General features: G+C 42.5%; 1 protein-coding gene across 1 annotated transcript; it reads right to left on the minus strand.

The window, feature by feature from the left end:
• Positions 1-15,383: 15,383 nt before the first annotated feature.
• On the minus strand, positions 15,384-18,054 carry LOC117847188 (iron-sulfur cluster co-chaperone protein HscB homolog). Its single transcript, XM_034728350.2, has 6 exons — positions 17,525-18,054; positions 16,703-16,799; positions 16,514-16,603; positions 16,286-16,351; positions 15,911-15,979; positions 15,384-15,812 (listed from the first exon to the last, which is right to left on the minus strand). The coding sequence occupies exons 1-6, from the start codon at positions 18,052-18,054 to the stop codon at positions 15,675-15,677; spliced, it is 990 nt and encodes a 329-aa protein (XP_034584241.2). The 3' UTR covers positions 15,384-15,674.
• Between the last annotated feature and the right edge of the window lie 1,629 nt (positions 18,055-19,683).

Raw genomic sequence — 19,683 nt, forward strand, 5'->3', positions numbered from 1 at the left:
CCTCTCTTCTCTGCCTGCCGCCACTGCCCCCTCCCCCACTGCTAGCCCTCCCCTACACCCTCTGCTCACCACTAACTGGTAGTGAGGAGCGGTAGCAAGGCGAGGTGGAGGGCAGTGGTGTGCAGGGGAGCGGCGGCCAGCGCCAGCACGAGACCTTTTTTATTTTTTTAACCTTTTTAGTCCCAGTTGGTAAAATCAACTGAGACTAAGGGGGTCTTTAGTCCCGGGTGGATGATCCTAGACTAAAGGACCCCTTTTCCCGAATAGTTAATCCTGGTTGGTTTTTCGGACTCTATGTCCCTTACCAACTGGGACTAAAAGTGAGTTTCCAACAGTGGGGCCACTACAGGATATAGTGAGTTTGCCGAGTGCCCAGGGCACTCGGTGAAGCCCCAAAAATACTTGGCAAAAGGTTTGTCGAGTGTAACACTCGACAAAAGTCATTCGGCATCAATTTTAACGGCAAACAACTCTTTGCCAAGTGGTTTTTGTCGAACACTCGGAAAAGAGTTTGCCGTGTGCTATCCTAACACTCTGGCAAGAATTTTTGGAAAAAAAAACTCCGCCGCTAGGCTGCCACGGCCGCGACCGTGCCCGTTGCCGCCACCACCACCAGGTCCCCCGCCACCACACTGAAGCTACCTCCACCACCACGCCCCCCGACCATCACACCGCCGCCGCTGCCACATCCCTGCACAAAAGAGGAAGAAGAGGGAGAGAGGGCCCCACCACCACACCGCCTCCGCCACCACGTCCCTCGATAGGGAAGCTCCTCGCGCCTCCGCTCTCGGCCAGGGGGCTGCAGCTCTTCACCCTGGCCCGCACTGTCATCCCCTCTGCCGAGGCTTGGGGTGCGCCGCCGCCGGGCCTCCTCCCCGGATCTCGCCAGTGGGGGAGGGAAGTTGGGAGGGGGCGGCCCCGGCCGCCAGATCTCGCCGGTGGGGAGGGGGTGGCGGGAGAGGGAGGGGGAGGGACAAGGAGGGGGCCATCGCCGCTCGGATCTCGCCGGTGGGGGAGGGAGGGCGGGAGGGGGGCGGCACCGGCCACTGGATCTCGCTGGTGGGGACGGGGCGGCGGGAGAGGGAGGGGGAGCTAGGGAGAAGGAGGGGGCCGGTGGGAGAGGCTGGCGGAGGGAGAAGGAGGGGGCCAGCAGCGGAGGGAGGAAGGGAGGGGGTGGCCCCGACCGCCGGAGGGAGGTGGAGTGGTGGCGGTAGGAGAGGGAGGATGCGGTCAGGAGGAGGGAGAAGGAGGGGGCGGCGGGAGAGAGAGGATGCGGTCGGGAGGAGGGAGAAGGAGGGGCGGTAGGAGTTAATATAGTATAGAAGGGGGTTTGCCGAGTGCGAAAAAAAACACTTGGCAAACCCTTTTTTGTCGAGTGTTTTTTTTACACTCGTAAACTTCTCTTTTTGCTGAGTGTTTTCTTTGACACTCGGCAAATCTCTCCTTTGCTGAGTGTTGTTTTTTCGCCGAGTGTTTTTAGTGCAGCACTTAACAAAAAAAATTGTTTGCCGAGTGCTCGAGAGAATACACTCAGTAAATATAAAAGAACTCGGTAAATTTGAGGCTTCCGGTAGTGGACCTGAAGTCGGTCGCCGCGGCTCCGCCGTCAATACTGCCAAAGGTACCGGCACCCGCACCGGCAAATGACGAGGCGACGGCGATCAGGATGAGGAAATGCCGCGGTGCCATGGTTAGAAGTGAAAGGGCAGTAGATTGTCCAGCTGCTGAGGTAGCACCCTTGGATACGTGTCTTCGCTTGGATAATTTCTTGAGCATCGATATTCGTGGAGGTCATAAATCCATCAAAAATCCCTTGACGCGTTCCGACAAGTTTTTGAGCTGTCAAACATTGGATTCTTCTGCATGTGGCCAGTGAAAATTAGAAAAAATTACAGTTTTTTTAGGAAGAACGACGGAATCTTCTCCAAAATTTGGCCGAGAGGGACAGCACGGATGCCAATGCGAAGGAACCCTTGTCTTCCCTTCACTTCAATTCAAATCTAAGAACGCCGATCCCTAACTGTTTCAAGAGTCCAGTTCGATCACGCTATATTAGTACTGTCACACTAATTAGAAATATAATCTAATGATAAAACTAATTGCATAAACGAGGTCTAATTCGCGAGACAAATCTATTAAACCTAGTTAGGTCATGATTAGCTAATGTGATGCTACAGTAAACATTTGCTAATTATAGATTAATTAGGCTTAATAGATTCGTCTCGCGAATTAGCCTCATTTATGCAATTAGTTTTATAATTAGTTCACGTTTAATCTTTCTAATTGGTATCCAAATATCCGATATGATTTTAACTAAAAATTAGTTTATGGATCCAGACACCCCCTGGACCAAGAGTTGCTTTTATGTCCTCCGCATATGGAGTCGTTTAAACGTTACCAGTATATCAACCCGTGATTTCTTATGGACTAAAAACTTTTTACAGATTCAAGTACTATACAATTATAAAAAAGTTATGTCACTTACATAATAATAAAATCATTTACCTTGCTCTTTTTCTCTTATTTGTTAATTTAAAATTTTTAAATCCGTGTCTCTTACTCTATATATTTCTTTTCATCTGCTTATTTGTCATTGCAGGTCTTCCCATATCTAAGCACTTTATCTCAAGTATAAACTACCATCCAATCACACTGAAAACTTGATTTTATCTTTCACTAATATCATCTATCCCCATAGTGAAACAACATTAGTACCGGTACTAATGTTAGCATTAGTAAAGGATCCAAATGTGACCGGTACTAACATATGAGAAAAGTTATTTTTCTAGCCGTGATATTTCTTTAAAATATTACCTCCTCGATGATTTCCATGGACGTCACCTTCGTTTGCATGCATGGACCTCTACGGTGCGCACTCTCTAGGCCTTCCAGTATACAAACAACATGTTATTCAACAATGACCTACTGATAACTAGTGATGCGTCCGTTGTGGAATTCCAAGAACAAGACAAAGCCACAATTGATGTTCATTGTAAACGACGAAAAACAAAAAAGAATATATATCTATGGCCACGAATGCATATTGTTGCACAGGTCAGTTAGTTGAGGTGGTTCCTTATCCGCAAGGAATGAAACCCCAGATTTATCGTCCTACGTGTCATGTAATCATGTGGTTTCAGTGATACGTGACATCCTTATCGACAGCGAGACATCTATAATGATTCTATTTTTTACCGGCCAAATTCCTATAGACATTCATTGTTAGGCCATTCTCAATGGGAGTTTCATACCACTAAATTCAATATACAACATCAGCAAAATTGCTTACTTGGCAAGGTAATTAATAAAGGAAATTTCATCAGATGAAAGAGAAGTTTCATCCCCATGACACTCATCTAGCACAGTTACCTAGTTCTCAGTCTAGATAATGGTACAATGAAACCGTGCATTGAGACAGGCCTTATGGAGCGAGTGTACGGTGCTATGAGTTCCTAAATTATGCCTGGAAATACAAAAGAGCTAGCACACAAAGAATGAAGTTTCTGATCCGGGCGTGGTTGATGGGGGATGACCTTGATGACACGGTGTAAGCATAATGACTAATATGTGTCTGGTCAAGCACGCTTGATTAGCTAGCGAGCACTATATATGTGAGCATGCAGGAACTGACGACGACGACGACGTACGCGGTTAGCAACCAGAAATGGACTATTAGGAGACCAGACTTGGTCAACTTTTTTTCTGCGCATAAATTAGTAGGGCAGCCAGCTCAGCACTTTTGCGTGGAAAATGCTACAAGCAAGAAAACAGTGGAGTGCATCAACCACAACTCGTCGAAGTTGGAATGGCAGGGCAAGGTGTCGCCTCCGTGCTTGCCGCAGGGCAATATTGCTCATTGTGTATTGGCGTGTCTATCCCAACAGGTAACAACATGCATGTCATCTCTAGTCTCTACAAGTGAGAAATGCATCTAGCTATACCAACAGGTAACTACGTCTCGTACTGTATAAATGAACCGTATGTATAATACATTTGTTTTGAAAGAGACACTAAAAAATAATGTCAAATCAGATATATATTAAGAAAAACAAGATACCTGCATGATGTATATATTTATTTTGATAACATATATATTTAATATTGTAGATGTCAGTATATTTAAGTATAAATTATGTCAAAACTACATAAATATGACTTAAGGTGAAATTAGAACAACCTCTAATTTGGAATGTTGGGAGTAATGAGTAGCTTGTTTACTACTCCCTCCGTTCTAAATGTAAGTTGTTTTGGTATTTGTAGATTCATAACTTTTTCTATGCACCTAGATATTTATTATGTTTAGATACATAACAAAAGTTAAGAACTAAAATGATCTATAATTTGGACGGAGGGAACACTTACTTTCGCTAACATGATACATGCATGGTTGCACGCACGGTGCCCAAATCGGTTGATGACAGCAGCAGTGCAATCAATCAGCTTGTGCTGTTTCACCCAAAGCGACGGCCTACCGTCCGTGGCTGACGTGGTGCGGCTCTTATGGTCCAAATTAGAAGTTGCACCTGATGCCACACACTGTTGTGCAGGCCCTCCGGGGTTCAGGCATCGACGTCATCGTCGACGAGACCAAACTGAACGCCATCATATCCGACGCATCCGGTTGGGTACAAGCCAACATCCAGCCAAATAAGGACAATGTCAAGTTCAAGTGTATAAATGCAACTAGAAGTTATAGAAAATTAGTATAAATGCATAGGAAGTTTGATGTAAGTTTCATGTGCATTTCTTTCATATAAATTATTTGATGTAAGTTTCATATAATAAATTGTACAAGTTTTATGGTATATATGATTCCATGTATACATATTTATAATTTCATGTAATAAATTGTACAAGTGTATATTTTCAATCATGTGTTTATTTACTAGATTATCATTTTTCTTTTCCTACTAGCCAAGAGTTGTTTTAACGTGCGAGTAGTTAGGATAAGCTTTGTGTAAGTTTCATTTATTTAATGCTTGTTCTACGATTTCATGTATATACAATTTCTAATTTAATGTATCTATGATTACATGTGTGTATAACTAATGTTATTATTAGTTGAGATGGGAGACGAAGAGAATGAAAGGCATATAATGGAGCAAATTATTGCTGATGTTAGTGGCTCAAATGTTCCAAGAATCTACATCGAGGATGAGGGTAGCCCGGCGAACATATTCCTCAACATGTCCGGTGATGGCAATGATGAGCCCGAGCATGGAGTTGATGATTGCCGTAATGGAAGGTTCTGATGAGGTATATATCATTTTTATTATTTTACCCCATCTATAGCTTCATATTCTTATTACTATATACTAATTAACGAATGTTAAACTTTTAGTCCTCTGGATCGATGAACCGAAAGAAGCCGCGAGGTTGTACAAAGATAATGGAGGAAAAGGCTTCACATCACCGAAGTGACAGAAGAGGGACAGCCAATTGCTCCCGAAAAAGTCGCTAGAAAATTCGTGAGTCAATGCGGAGCTATTGTAAAGGACAACGTGCTCATCAGCATTCGAGAATGGAAGGGTAAAGAAGATGATCCATACGTGCTCCCGTAGACATACAAAGATATGTTGTGCCAAGATGTCAAGAAACACTTCACACTTCGTGATAGCGTCGATGGAAAAGTTGTGAAAGACTGGATGTCGAAGAAGTTGCATTTACAATATCGAAGACGGCAACACGCAGAAGATCCTCCCCGCCGAGGAGAACGCAATGCCGTGCTGTCCGCCGCCAGCCTCGGCAACATGAGCGTGCTCGGCAGCTCCTCTCCACCGTCTAATGGCGCGTTCGCAGACCCCTCCATCATAGGCCCCATCGTCAAGTTCGTTGCAAGCATCAGCTGGCACGCTTCTTGCAAACATCTACCCCTACTTCACCTACAAGAGCGCAAATGGTCAGATCGACCTCAATGCAACTACGCGCACTTCAAGCCAAGCTCGCCGACATCGAACGAATCCGAGTACACTATGCACCAACCTCTTCGACGCCGTGACTCACGCGATGTACACGGCCATGGAGAAGGCAGGCCCATCGTCGTGTCAGAGAGTGGGTGGCCGTCTGCGGGAGGCTTCGGTCTGCCTCCTGGGCCTAACAAAGTTCAGTAAAGCCTATGAAAAAATTCATCTATCTCCTTCCAACTAAATGGGTGTTTCGCTCCTTCATCTTCTCTTTTTCATAGGCCGGCAAGATAGATATCACAACTCACAAGCACATAATAATTCAGCACTCTATTCCATGCATTTATTTGTCAAATACACAATTCTGTTTGTGGTCTATACAGTTTGACCTAACAAACATAAAGATAAATATGTAGGTCAGACTGACAGATCGGTGGCCATGCGTTGTAGAATATCAAAAAATAGATGGAGGCAAGGTGCTGTTTGGTTCTTGTTATTTCGGCTGTAATCTGATTACGGAGGCAACCCATACCCTTAAACTTGTTTGTTTTGCCAGTGTCTGTAATCACGTACCAGGGAATCAGATCCCATCCTATACAAAGTTGTCACCGCTCCCAATCGATCCCTTATAGCATCGATTCATTCATCCTCCCCGTGGACTCCACCGCTGGAGAGCCAATTCGTGCATGAGTAGCTTGACTTCAATGGCGTCAACCCACCAATAACTAACACTCCAGATCGAATCCATCCACTGGGCTCGCCGATCTACTCCTTCCCATGTCCCCGCAGCTTGGGGAGCCACCACTCGTCCACCTTTCCAGGTCTGGCCTTCTACCTATGAGCTGTCGGATGTGACCATTGAGACCTGTCGTCCACGTGCTGATTGGATGTTCGAAAGTGACAACTTGCGTTACAGAATGCTAGTAATGATCTTAAGCAAGTAGAGTAATAACTGGAATCTATAATCAATTAATCAGCAGTGTTCAGTACCGCCTAATTGGTCATCTCAGCAAGGAAGATGTCACCTTGTTTGAATGTGTAGTACCTGCGCTGCTGCCGGAGCCCAAGATTTATGCTGGAAACAAACGAACTGCATCATGAACATTTCAACCAGAGCATGTTAGCGGGGAGGATCCCAAGTGGTGCCCCGTGCCTCAGCCAGCGTGTTGACCAACCCGCCTGATGGAGGGCCTCATGTTGTCGTCAGAGCACACACCATAGCGCCGTCAGAATCACGCGATCCATATTCTTGCCATCAAAGTACCAGGTTCCTAGTGTGTATTATTTAGTGTCATGCACGACAACAGGTGGCCATCGGCTGCTGGCAATTTGAAGGACTACAATGCTGATGCTTGTGCTAGCACCCAGTGAGGGCACATGCTGATGCTTGATTATGCTTTTTTTGGGTTTGGCCAGCATGGAAAGCCTCAAGTCATCAAGGCTTGGCATTGAAGGAGGCGTCAAGCAACATTGCTCAGTTTAATTGATGTTACGATGCAAAACACACTGCTGGATTTCCTTATGTAAGTATAGAACTGATTTCCAATACTATCTCATTCCTATATATGCATGTATGTAATGCAACTAATTTAAGGATTTACTAATTTTAATAAAGTTCAGGAGAGGATACTGCTTGTGTTGTATGCAATGATACTGCTGGCTTTCCTTAGTGGAATCTGCAAATTTGCAAACCTATTAGTCTTTAGTTTATGATTCCAAATTACTTACTTTGTTGAGTCCATGCTGTTGCCAAAATATTTCAATTTTAGTTTCATTGATGCATATACCAATGTTGTTCATTCTTTTCATGACGAAGCTAGAGTTTGAGTGGAGCGCATGAGTGACGGGATGGTCAACATGAAGCCAACCTTTGCTGCAGTGCTAGATATAGCTCATTACGTTTTGATGTGTTCAAACAAGTGTGTGTTGGATACCTTATGTGTTTGAGTACTGTGTGTATGTGAGCCTAGTTTGACATTGGATTGTTTCACTAAGCATATTTTGGTTTCGTGGCTGTCTACATGCTTTATTATTGACCATATATTGTTGTTCTAAAAATTAATAGCATGACAAATATTGTTTGATGCAACTAAATAAAGTGTTGCAATATGGACTACTAGCATAATCATTTGCCGTGGCAATATATACTATAGCAACAACCAAACAGAGTGGCAAAACACCCTATAACAACGAAACATTGTGCATGGCAACAGGGTCTCCAACATATACCAACAAAATTGTAAACATTGCAATAAAGAGTCCAACTATACCAACTAAATATTTAGCGTGGCAATATAGGGCTCCACCGATAGCAAAAGTATTGATTGTGGCAATAGAGGCTACACCCTATAGCAGCCGGCTGTTTATCGTGGCAATAGAGGGTTCCACCTAGCAACCAAGAATTGATCATGGCGATAGAGGCTTAACCCTATAGCAACCAAACATTTAGTGTGGCAATAGAGGGTTGCACCTATAGTAACCAAACAGTTATAGTGGCAATAGAGGGTTCCCCTTTAGCAACCAAACAACAGGTGTGGCAATAGAGGGTTCCACCTATTGCCATGTTTTTGATGCGTGGCAATTTAGTCTATTGGAACACCATTTTCATTGCTAGTACGCCTATTGCCACGCTTTGGGTACGTTGCAACTGGTATCTCTGGCAACGCCAGATGTGTTGCAGTATTTATTATGCCACCAACATGGTTGATCCCTAAACTATGACTTAGCAACGCTTCATTGTGTTTCAATAGGTAAAACTATTGCAACACCCAAAAAAATGGTTGCCCAAACTTTAAACCATGGCCGCATTTTTCACGACCGTCAACCAAATTTTTGTGTTGCAATTCCACTTATTGAAACCATTTAGGGCCTATTATAACATTTTTAGGCGTTGCATCAGGGGGAAAACCTTGTAGTGACATTCGCGCAAGGTGTAAAAGAATGCGCATGAGACGCGATAAGAGAACACTTATGCACGAGATATTAGGCAAAGCATCAACAGATGACGTGCAAGTAAACATAATAAGGCAAAATATCTCAAGCTAATCAAAACAAGAAGAGATTAGCATCGAAAGCAACAAAAAAGTTGCCAATTCGACAACCGAAAGTTAAACCTGCGAGGATTATCAAAAATGAATCCGTCGCAGGCTAAGTTCATTTTATTTTATTTTGCTTACAAAGGAATATTTTCCTTTTCAATTCTATCGCTTCCTAAAAGGTGGGGGAGAGGTTTTTTCCAAAAAAAACTTATTTTGAAAGCGATTGAATATCATGGAAACTATGAAATTTACAAAATTCAAAAAGGAAGTTCAATTACACAGCCTATACGCAGGCCAGGGGCTCCGGTAGAATCAAAAACATTGTACACAAAACAATATTCATTATCCTCAAGGCATTCATTCTCGATCTTGATTTCGGCACCACATGATTCAAGATCCGTAGCCTTCAATCAACTAACTTGATCACCACCACTACAATCGAGCAAATGACGAAGTGCACAGCTGCATGATGGATAATAAGAGCAACAAAAATGTCAAAAATCTTTGAAGGATTTATCTGGATACTTAGCATGATAAACCGTCCAAGAATGGCTGCTGACGCACAAGCCTTCTCGGGAGAATGTTTTGGGAACTACATCACACCCAGTTCCATCACATGGAACTTGCACCACAGTTGATATTTACAACAAAATAAATTCCAGTCTTTTCATCCAACAACAAGATTTTCGAGCAGAAACTATCTTTACACCTTCAGCTCCTTCAGCTCCTCCTCATTCGAGGGCAGATCTTGGGGTCGGTCCTCGTGGGTCACTGGATCTTGTGGCTGCGAGTCTTGTGGCTGAGAATCCTAAGCCCCCTTAGGAGCACACAATGCTGACAGTTCCACAAACTCAGAAGCAGCCTACACCGAGGGCTCCATCTCCGCAGCAACTGGTTGACAGCTGGGCTCTGGAGCCGGCCATTGAGGTGGAGGAACATACGGTCCCCGTGTAGCTGAATTCCCGTGAAGAGCTTGAAGTCTACGAGTCTCCATTGTATGTTTTGCCTGCTCAAGATAGAACTGTGAGGAAATAACCTTATAGCATCAAAACGTATTTCAATCGTTTTCAAAATAATGAAAAAGATGAGTAAACATAGAAAAATACCTTCACAAGACGGTCAGCAGCTTTTTTATGAGCACCCTCGAGACCTCTTTTCATCCAATATTCTGTAACAAAAAGTTTAGATATAGCATCAACATTCCGGCTGGGAGCTGCAATTTCAGAATGAGTCATGAATTTATAATTGCGAGAGCCCAGTTTCTTGAAGTGATCACAGCCCTCGTGTTCCATCAGATGGAGAAGCGTTTCAATGCTCGTAGCAGCACCATAATCACCAACCTTGGATAGAATACCATGCAAAAACTTCAATTCATCCTCAAGTCATTGAAAGAATTTGTTCGCGTCTCGGTACCAGGGAACAGCTGGGGCTCAGCCCCAAATTGATTTAGCGCATCTAGATATTGCCGATTAATATGAAGGCCTTGCTGCCAAATGCTAGATTCATGTTCTTCCATAATTTTCTCTTGAGAAAGATTAATTTGCCATAATTCAGAAATGATTTTTTCCTTTGCAACCAAATCTCTTGCGTGTGTGGTTGCAATCAGCTTAGTTGATTCAAGTTCCGTGCGAACTTTTTGAAAGCATTCATCATCTTTTTCAATCACAGCGCGGAGGTTTTTGAGAGCCTCTTCCTGTTGCTGATTATGATTAGTCAAAGTCTTAACCTCAGTAGAGAGGTCTTTGTTGTTAGACTCCATCAAGGCAAACTGATCTTTCAATTTTTTATTTTCCTCCTTAAGGTCATCTCTCTCAATGTGAAGGTCCTCCATTTTGTCAAAAGCTTTTTGGCAACCAAGCTTACCAGCAATAACTCCTTTCATTGCATATGTAGTCGCCAAGTGCAAAGTTCAAGCCCGCTAGAGTTGGACCTCGCCCTTAAGGGGCTACTGTTGGGGAACCGGAACAAGGTTTTTTATCGCCACCCTTGCACATCGCTATTTGGGAATGGAATCGTCACAAAGCTTATCGGATTGAACTTTACCCACATCCGCCCATAACGTCGCTCAAATTAATGCTTACCTTCATCGGGTCATCGACGAAGGTGCGAAGCATTTGTTTTCATGTGGTTGCATGTACGCGGATATAGTCAAGTGGGGCGAGGGTACAGGGCGAGCCCGAAGGGAAGATGCGGAGGTCCTGGGCACCTTTGCAGTCGAGGATACAAGACTCATTCGAGATCATTCGGACGAAGGTGAGAAGGAATATGGTCACGTTGCGAACATGATCCCGGTAACGTGCATTGCGTGATCCGTTTGGGGTGTACAAGTTAAATTAGGACTTTTTCTTTACTAAAATGTACAATATATTGCTAGAATGTACTAGTTGTAAGAGGGTAAATTCGGTACGTAGAAGTCGGTTGGCCTCCCTATAAAAGGAGAGGCACCCCTGCTGTACAAGGATTCATATTTTTTGAGAAATACAAGTCCTAAGAGAGTTTTATTTCCCATTTGTGTGGTTTTCCTTAAATGTTCAATGAAGAGCTTGCTGTGAACCAACAGAAAGGAGTTGACGAAAAGCAAAAGGTACAATAGCATAATTTGAGAACATGCAGTTTCTCTGCCTGATGGAACATGTCAATAGGTACTAGTGGAGGATCAGGTCCAGTTTGGAATGCTACGAAGAGAGACGTGGACTGTGGGGGTACCTTTACATCTGCAGCAAGACCCTTGACCACAATCCAACGGTTCAGTGGTGTGTCTAGTTTATCACCAAAATTGGGTAGAGTATTTGATGAGTAGTCCTCTGGTCGTACCTCCCTATGTAAAGTAGCAGAGGCAAAATCGAGAGGGTCCTCTGAATAGATTAATCGTTTCATAAATTGCTCTGCCAACGTACTCTATCTCATTTCTATGGCCTTCGTCTGCTCCACACTGAAATCATCCTCCCTGTCCTGCCTATTAAAAGCAGCCATTACATGTTGAGGAAGCTTAAGTTCATCTGCAATTGCCCTCTGCAGTGCCCTCTGGCTTCTCCAACTTGAGCAATCGACATGGATGACCTTGTCGTATTTCTTCCTCATAGATCGCGGGATGTCCGCTGCTATACTTCTAAGCACCATCGAAGCAGCCTGTCCGCACCATCCATCAAAGTTATACCTGACAATGGATCAAGATCCGACCCCAACCCTGCTTCGGCCCTGTTTAATTAATTAGTCAGCTCGATCATTATCCAATCCTCAAATGATTATTACTATCCGATCTGATCCAACCCTTCAGCTAACATCCTCCTAATCCAACCCTTATCCTATTTATGCCCACGGGCCAATCAAGTTGCACTGAAGGAGCACGATCCGTGAGCCAAGCAGGAGCACGATTGAGCTAGTAACGGGCCACTCTTGATTCAAAGTAGATGGTCTTCTCACCTACACGATGGATGCTATCATCCAAGTATGGAGCTAACACTTGCACCGCCTCCTTGACGCTATTGCTAACCACGTCCAACCTCTGCATTATTTGACACTAATTAATTAGTTGACGTCACTCTGCTGACTAATATATTACAAGATTTGAATCAAATGAAACATATGACATAGAAACTGTTTGTGTGATTGCTATGGTTTGCATCTAGGCTGATAGAAACTAATGTCCTTAATAACCTGCTAAAGTGAAAACAAAGCATAAGCACTTTCAACGTACTCACCATCCATAATTACAGTACTGATAATGAAGAATGTGCATTTCAAGAACATTATCGGTGGCTATGATTTTTCTTTACGAACTTAGATGAAAGTTTAATGCAAACTACAAGACTAAATTCCAAAGGAATTCATAGTTAAATACTCTTGTCTTTGCATAAAAAAAGATGTGTGAAACTGAACACATATCACCAATTAAAAAAAGGTCGTGTCTACCTTTATGTAAGTAAATATTAATGTTGCAAAACATATCATAAAATTTAGTAACAGAAGCTAATCTTGTCCTAGGGGTTTTAATTTGTTCAGTCAAGTTTTCCATTATTGTTCTTTGGTTCAAAATGGCCTTTTGGCTCATCTGAACAGAGATGGAGGCACTCCAATTCAACAAACTCATGTCTTGGTCAGAACATTGATCACAAAAATTATATTGTAACCTCATGTCACAAATAGACAAAAAGAGGAAAGAGGGATCAAGTCTTATATGGGTTGCCTCATGGATTGAGATGCACCGGTTGCACCTAGTTAGACTTTGGCCTCTTCCTACGTAACAACTTTTTACCATTTAATTCACAAATAATACTGGGTATATGTTGAGTTGACTTTTCCCATGTGGTGTCTCAGGTAGGGCCAGAAAAAACTTTGACCTAAATGCAAATCTTGGAAACTGAACTTGACATAGTGAAATATTAGGAACCAGTGACCTTGGACCATTCTTGAGGAATTAAATTGGATATTCTCCCTAAAATTTACATTAATTACCTGAGATTCTGTGATCAATCTTCAACAAGTGTGATTTTTTTTTATTGTACAAAAATATTCTTGACACTATTTTAAAACATGTAGCATGTGTTTGCAACTCTGAATGTAGGGGAGAAGGGAAAATACCAGGTTAACCATGATGAATTTCTTCTTCTATTATTGCGAGGGAAGCGTGATGGATTTGTCTATATCCAAAGGAGCAGTAAACACAAGAAGCTCCACAAACGCATGCCCCCTCTAGTCTCTACACCTCCAGAGGAGCAAAGTTAATAGATGTCCATGGAACAATATCTTAATCCATATAACTATCCTTCATAACAAAAACAAAGGGGTTCCAAGCAAGAACCAGCTCGGGATCTCAAGAAGAATCTACGTACCTTGCAAGCTATCTACAACATGTTCTACATTGAGAAAACACTGGAAACTTTTGAGCTAGTTCTTAATTTCTTCCTCAAGAAATGATGAGCAGTGAGGAAGAAATGACGGAAATAGCTACGATATCTCCAATGAGACATTCAGTTGGTTTCCAGTGAAATTTGAGCTACCCAAAGCTGTTGCCATCAGCTTTCAGACAAATAACATACGCGTTGATCTTTTCTTGGGGCAAGAGCTAAAGAATCAGATGGAACATCCTGCAAAAGAAAGACAGAATTATTTGGGGTGGTGCCTCAAATTACTCATTTCAGGACCATCCCTGATTCATGAGAGTATAATCGTTAACCTTAAAGCAACATCCCTTTCAAGAAAGCACTCCTACAAAAATTTGATCCCAATAGACTAAATGTTCATACATGCATGACCATTGCTTGAACTAAGGGCCTAGCTAGACATCAGTTGCGCACTTGTGTCCAATTTGTATTTGCAGAAATAGGTAAAATCGAAATGTTTGGTTATATTGGCACACTTTCAATCTATAGGACTAAAGTTCAAACTTCTAAGGACCATATATCAAATAGGACAAAATGAGTAGCAGCTCACTCTGTGGGGACCATCACACACCATGACCGGGTAGACAAGGAAAAGCTAAAACACAAATGCGTCATCCCAGCTCTAGCCTCACCCTATCACATCTTTGCCTTTTGAAAGCTGATGGTCACAAATTCAGTTCTCATTCATGCACAATCTTTGTGTGGGCATGGAAGTATCAGGAGTATTTGTATTTCAAGTTTTTTCTCTGTCTTCTTATCCGCTGCATGAGCTTTTCCTGCCTTACTGTGGCTACGCCATTAGTAATGTGTCTTGTATGGACATTTGGGAGGGATATCATTTATGATTGAATTATCTGAATGCCTACACATTGGCGAAGCACGAGAACTATTTAAGAACTATAATGTGATCGCCAAGTAGTTAACATAACCACAAATTTGACATGAATTCACCAGCTAGTTTCGACCCTTACATATCATGTACTCTGCTCACGTCAAAGAAAAGTGTACCAGAAAACCTGCACAAGAAATAGTGGACATCATCACTAAGGATCCACAAATGTTTTTCATAAGGTTAGCCCAATGGCTTGGGTCTCTAATGGAAAAAGGGAAAAAATGTCTAGTAGATACTGGGAAAAGAAACTAGAATCAGATGGCAGATGCGCTGAAGCAGAATGCATATATTTCTGTTTCGGTTTAGGCTTCGTTTGGATCAGCACTATGTCCATGAGCCAACATTGCTCCTGTTATGTTTCCCCTGAATCACAGGCAAACCATGGCAAGCAAAAAAATTAGCACGATCCAAACAGCCCCCTAGTTTTATTTTTAGACGTGCTTCTGTTCGTGAAGAAGGCATTTGAAGATCCTTGTAAATAAACCATTGTAGAGCATCTGAAATATGTGTTCACACCAGGTGAATGCTTAGTTTGGACAAAGCACGGTAGATGGAATTACGCACTTTTTGTAGTTCTGCTTTGTTGATAGCATGTTGTCCAGCGCTTAGCATTTTCCGTATTCTGACCATGATTATAGGATCCATCAAGTTTTTGTGCAAGACCAAATGTCAAAAACGAAAAAAAAACACATCTATAAATGCCATGTCTTGCCAGTAACTCTATAAACTTCTGGCAAGAAAGAGTTATTCTAAATCTCTTCTCCTCTTTAATCTCTGTGGACAACCATGGATGCATTCATGCATTTGGAATTGTGGGAGTTACGAGTGAAATGACATTCTACTCTGTACCAAATTTCCCATGAGCCAGTATCACAATATATGCTCTTCTGAGAGTGGAGGTGAAAAGAATGTAAGGAAAATTTCCAAGCCTCCCCTCTTTGACAATTGTAATTGGAGATCAGAGCTTCTTCACTGTTTCTTCCACTGCACGTTCATAGTACCTCATCCTCTGTGTAGCTTCTATAGCACGGTCAAAATCCTTTTGGTCAAATGCTTCCTCGAAGGAACCAGACCAGGTTTCGAGCTTTTTCTTAACCTGAAAAAATGGTATAGAAAACTTTGAGCCCAGAAATCATTAAAACATAGTCATGCTCCCAGGTTAAGACATGTGTAACTTTATTCAGAGATCAGAACCTGAGATTGGATCTTCTCCAGGGTTTGAGAATCACTGACATCATTGACAGCTTCACGTATCTCCATCATCTGTACATTATGTGCACCATCTATCATTAGATTGTTTTTTATGGATTTCTATAAAGAACATTGACATTCTTCATTTTCTTTATTGGAGTTACTGGAATAAGATGTATAAAAGGAAACAATGTTGCTTCTGTATTCATCTCAATCCAGGGTTTGTTCATTTTGTACTTCACATTGGATGTTTTATAAAATATCGACTGTGTGTCACAACCATTGCAATGTTTGTTTACAGTTATTGACAGGATTTATGAAATGAGAAAGATGATGACTATATTCACTGTCAAACAATGCCAAGATGAATGAAATTACCTCCATAAGAAGTTCTGGGTCATTGATAGTTTTTTCTTCATCAACATGTACTCCCTCAAGTTTTAACTGCCAACAAGTTAGTATGGATGAGAGGCTTTCAAATATGCGGAAAATGCTATTGTTTATTTGTGGTGGATATACTTCCAACAGAGGAAAAGGACAAATGATGCAACGACCACATCACCACTAACAACACAGCCAGCATAAAGTTGTACTGGATGAACTCACCAAGTATAATGCCCTTGATAAAGGGTTGCTAAGTGTGCGGTACGCATCAATCACAAGTGCTGATTGCTCCGCAGCATAGCCTCTCTCTTTCTGAATCATAAATAAGCCATATCAGAAGTGACTTAGAGGGGTCAACTTTAAATATGGGGTATACAGTATCCGGATATGAATGCCAGGCCAGGTAGAAACCTCAGATTTGGAATGAACCAGGTCAGGATGTAATTTCTTCTGCCACTCCTTGTACCTCCGTTCCAAGTTATTATCTTTTATGTTGTATTCTCTTTCTCTGAAGAAACCAAAAAGAAAAAACATGAGCATCATATATTCAGTTGCATGGAAACATTACTTGTAAAGCAAAAATGGCAGAATGTTAAACAACATTGGAGTATCATTAGCTGTAAAAAGGTGTAGAAATCTACATGATAAGAAAACACAAGTTTCTGAACTAATTACCAGAAAAAAATGAATTAATGACTAAATAATTATGGTACTCACATTAATTAATAAAAAAAATATCACCTATCACCCTGCCAAGAATGCCATCTAAACATTAGGTGGTGTTTGGTTAGGCCATTTTAAAATGACATACAGAGGAATGCCAAAGTATCATCTTGTGGGTGACGCTAACATCATAAACGACAAATGTTTTAGTATAGATGGAGTAGTATATCAATCCTAGCCACAGATGAGTATATGCTCCAAGCATCCATGGAACATAAAATTCATTCCTGATTCCCATGATTTCCACTGCAGAGCATACCAGGACACACAAAAATACATGGAACAATATGCTGCAACTCTGATATGCAAACACTAAAATTCCAGTCACTAGTATGCTAGTGCTATGATTGCAGCGTAGTCAAAATTAATCTACAAACAAGGAACACTGAGATTCCAAAGACATCGCAGGATTCACAATCAAAGCAAGAATTATGAGTAAATCTTTGAGCCCCTAATTGGTCACAGCAACGCAATTGAAAGGCTCGAGATCTGCCGAGCAGAGCTACTCACAGGCCAAAGATTTGGAAGTAGTCGACGGCGGGGTCGACGGGCTGCACGCTCCCGCAGGACCCGCACGACAGGAACGCTCCCGTCGCGCCGCAGCTCCAGCACGCGCCGCCGCCCCCTCCTCCGCCCGCCTGGTTCGACAGGCACCGAGAGCCAGAGGGCGCCCCAATGGAACCCCGGAAGATTCCAAGAATTTGGCGGCAGGAGGAAGAGGCGATCGAGGGAGATGGGGCGGCAGGTACTAGGGGCGCCAAGTGTCGCCGTGCGCGACGGCCGGTGGCGGCGGCGAGGTGGAGACGGAGCAGTCCGGCTCCGCGGCGCCACATGGTCTTCTCGTGGCGTGGGTTCTGCTTCTGTGCGGCTGTGGACTCGGCGCCGGAGGTGAGCTGTACGCGACGCCGGCAGGTAGTTCTGTGCTGTGCGTGGGTGGTCAGGTAGCCGGAGTTGGAGAACGGGCGTGCGCCGGCGGCGGCGTGGGTCGTGGCGTCGGGTGGGCTGCGGGCTCGGCGTCGCGGAGGGCGGCGACTGGGCATTCCTGTCGTGCAGGTCCTTAGAGGCCTAGGCCAGTTTGTTGGCCTGTTGGGGGCCTTTTCTTTGTTTCTGCGGTTTGGGCCTTTGAACATTCATCAGTAAAACTAATTTTGCTTCCTTTTCTTTTTCTTGGGACATGTCATTATTTTGCGGGAAACATGTCATTTTAATTTGGCGAAAACTACATCGCTGACCTTAAATTGGAATTTGGCATTAATAACTTCATGTGCAATATTAGCGCTGGATTTCAACCCTGTTACATAAGTATTATTATCTTGAAGGTCCAACTATATTTTAGAAAATGCATTTAGAACGCCATATCCTGGTTAAAATAAAATAAAACAAAACCCTGCTATATTTCTTACTCCATTCATTTTAAATTGTAGGTAATTTTAGATTTCTTGGATACAAAGATTTTTCTATCCACCTAAATATATGATTATCTCTACTATAAACAAAAAAGATAAAATGACCTATATTTGAAAACGGAGTATATGATTAGTGTCATTCTTTTCCCCTAATCCGAGTCCACTATGTACAGGAATAGTAATTAGCTTATCCATCTCCATCACCAATCCTCTTCCTCCTCATCGTCCTTATTAATCCTTCAAACCTTTCTTGTCCCATTGAAGATTTGCATTTCTTCATCATGTGACGCTATATCATACAACATTTATGGAGTGGAGAGGAGATGATAAGGCCATTCTCAATGCAAAGTTTCATGTTTATATTTTTAAGAGTGCCACATAAGTAAAAGTGCATTTAATTCATATATGAAATACCTCACACAATGCATTGTTTCATCTTTTGTTGTTTCTAAGGTTACATGCAACGCACAAGCATTTTGGAAACTGTGTACACATGGTTTCATCCCATGAAACCAATTTTTCTCTCACCTCATAAATATGGTGCCATGTCATCACAATTACCTATATGGCACCTCATTTATTATCCATGAAACTGCCATTTGAAAGAATTTGTGGAACTGTAGTTGCCTATCTTGACGTACTACAGGTTGCGTGTTAATATATATGGGAGTACCAAAGACTCCAGATAGATTACAATGGACAGTTGTTAGGAGTCCGGTTCAGTTGTGTTGAGTTACATATTAGAGATAGACCCAAAGTACTATCCTATCTATAACTGAACCATACTCCTGATCAACCTGAAGACGTTTACAACTTTATCTCTAATACCCTCTCTCAATATGAAGCGTCTGTTGACTGAAGATTTAGATTGTGTACAAAACTAGTCATCTGGCGCAGGGACAAGGCTTTGGTGAATCCATCAGCTAGCTGGTCTCCTGAAGGAATAAATCGCACCTGAAGCTGCTTATTCATGACCTGTTCTCGAACAAAGTGAAAATCAATCTCTATGTGTTTTTCTCTAGCATGGAACACTGGATTGGCAGACAGATACGTTGCTCCCAAATTATCACACCACAAAACTGAAGTATCTTTAACTCGTATTCCAAGCTCGGCTAGCAAGGATTCCAACCATATTATTTCAGCCGTTGCATTGGCTATGGACTTGTACTCAGCTTTAGTGCTTGACCTGGAGACTGTAGCTTGTTTTCTAGCACTCCATGATGCAAGATTAGAGCCGAAAAATATTGCAAACCCACCTGTGGA

The sequence above is a fragment of the Setaria viridis genome, chromosome 3 (genome assembly GCF_005286985.2).
Source record: "Setaria viridis chromosome 3, Setaria_viridis_v4.0, whole genome shotgun sequence".
In the NCBI taxonomy this organism is placed as follows: Eukaryota; Viridiplantae; Streptophyta; class Magnoliopsida; order Poales; family Poaceae; genus Setaria; species Setaria viridis.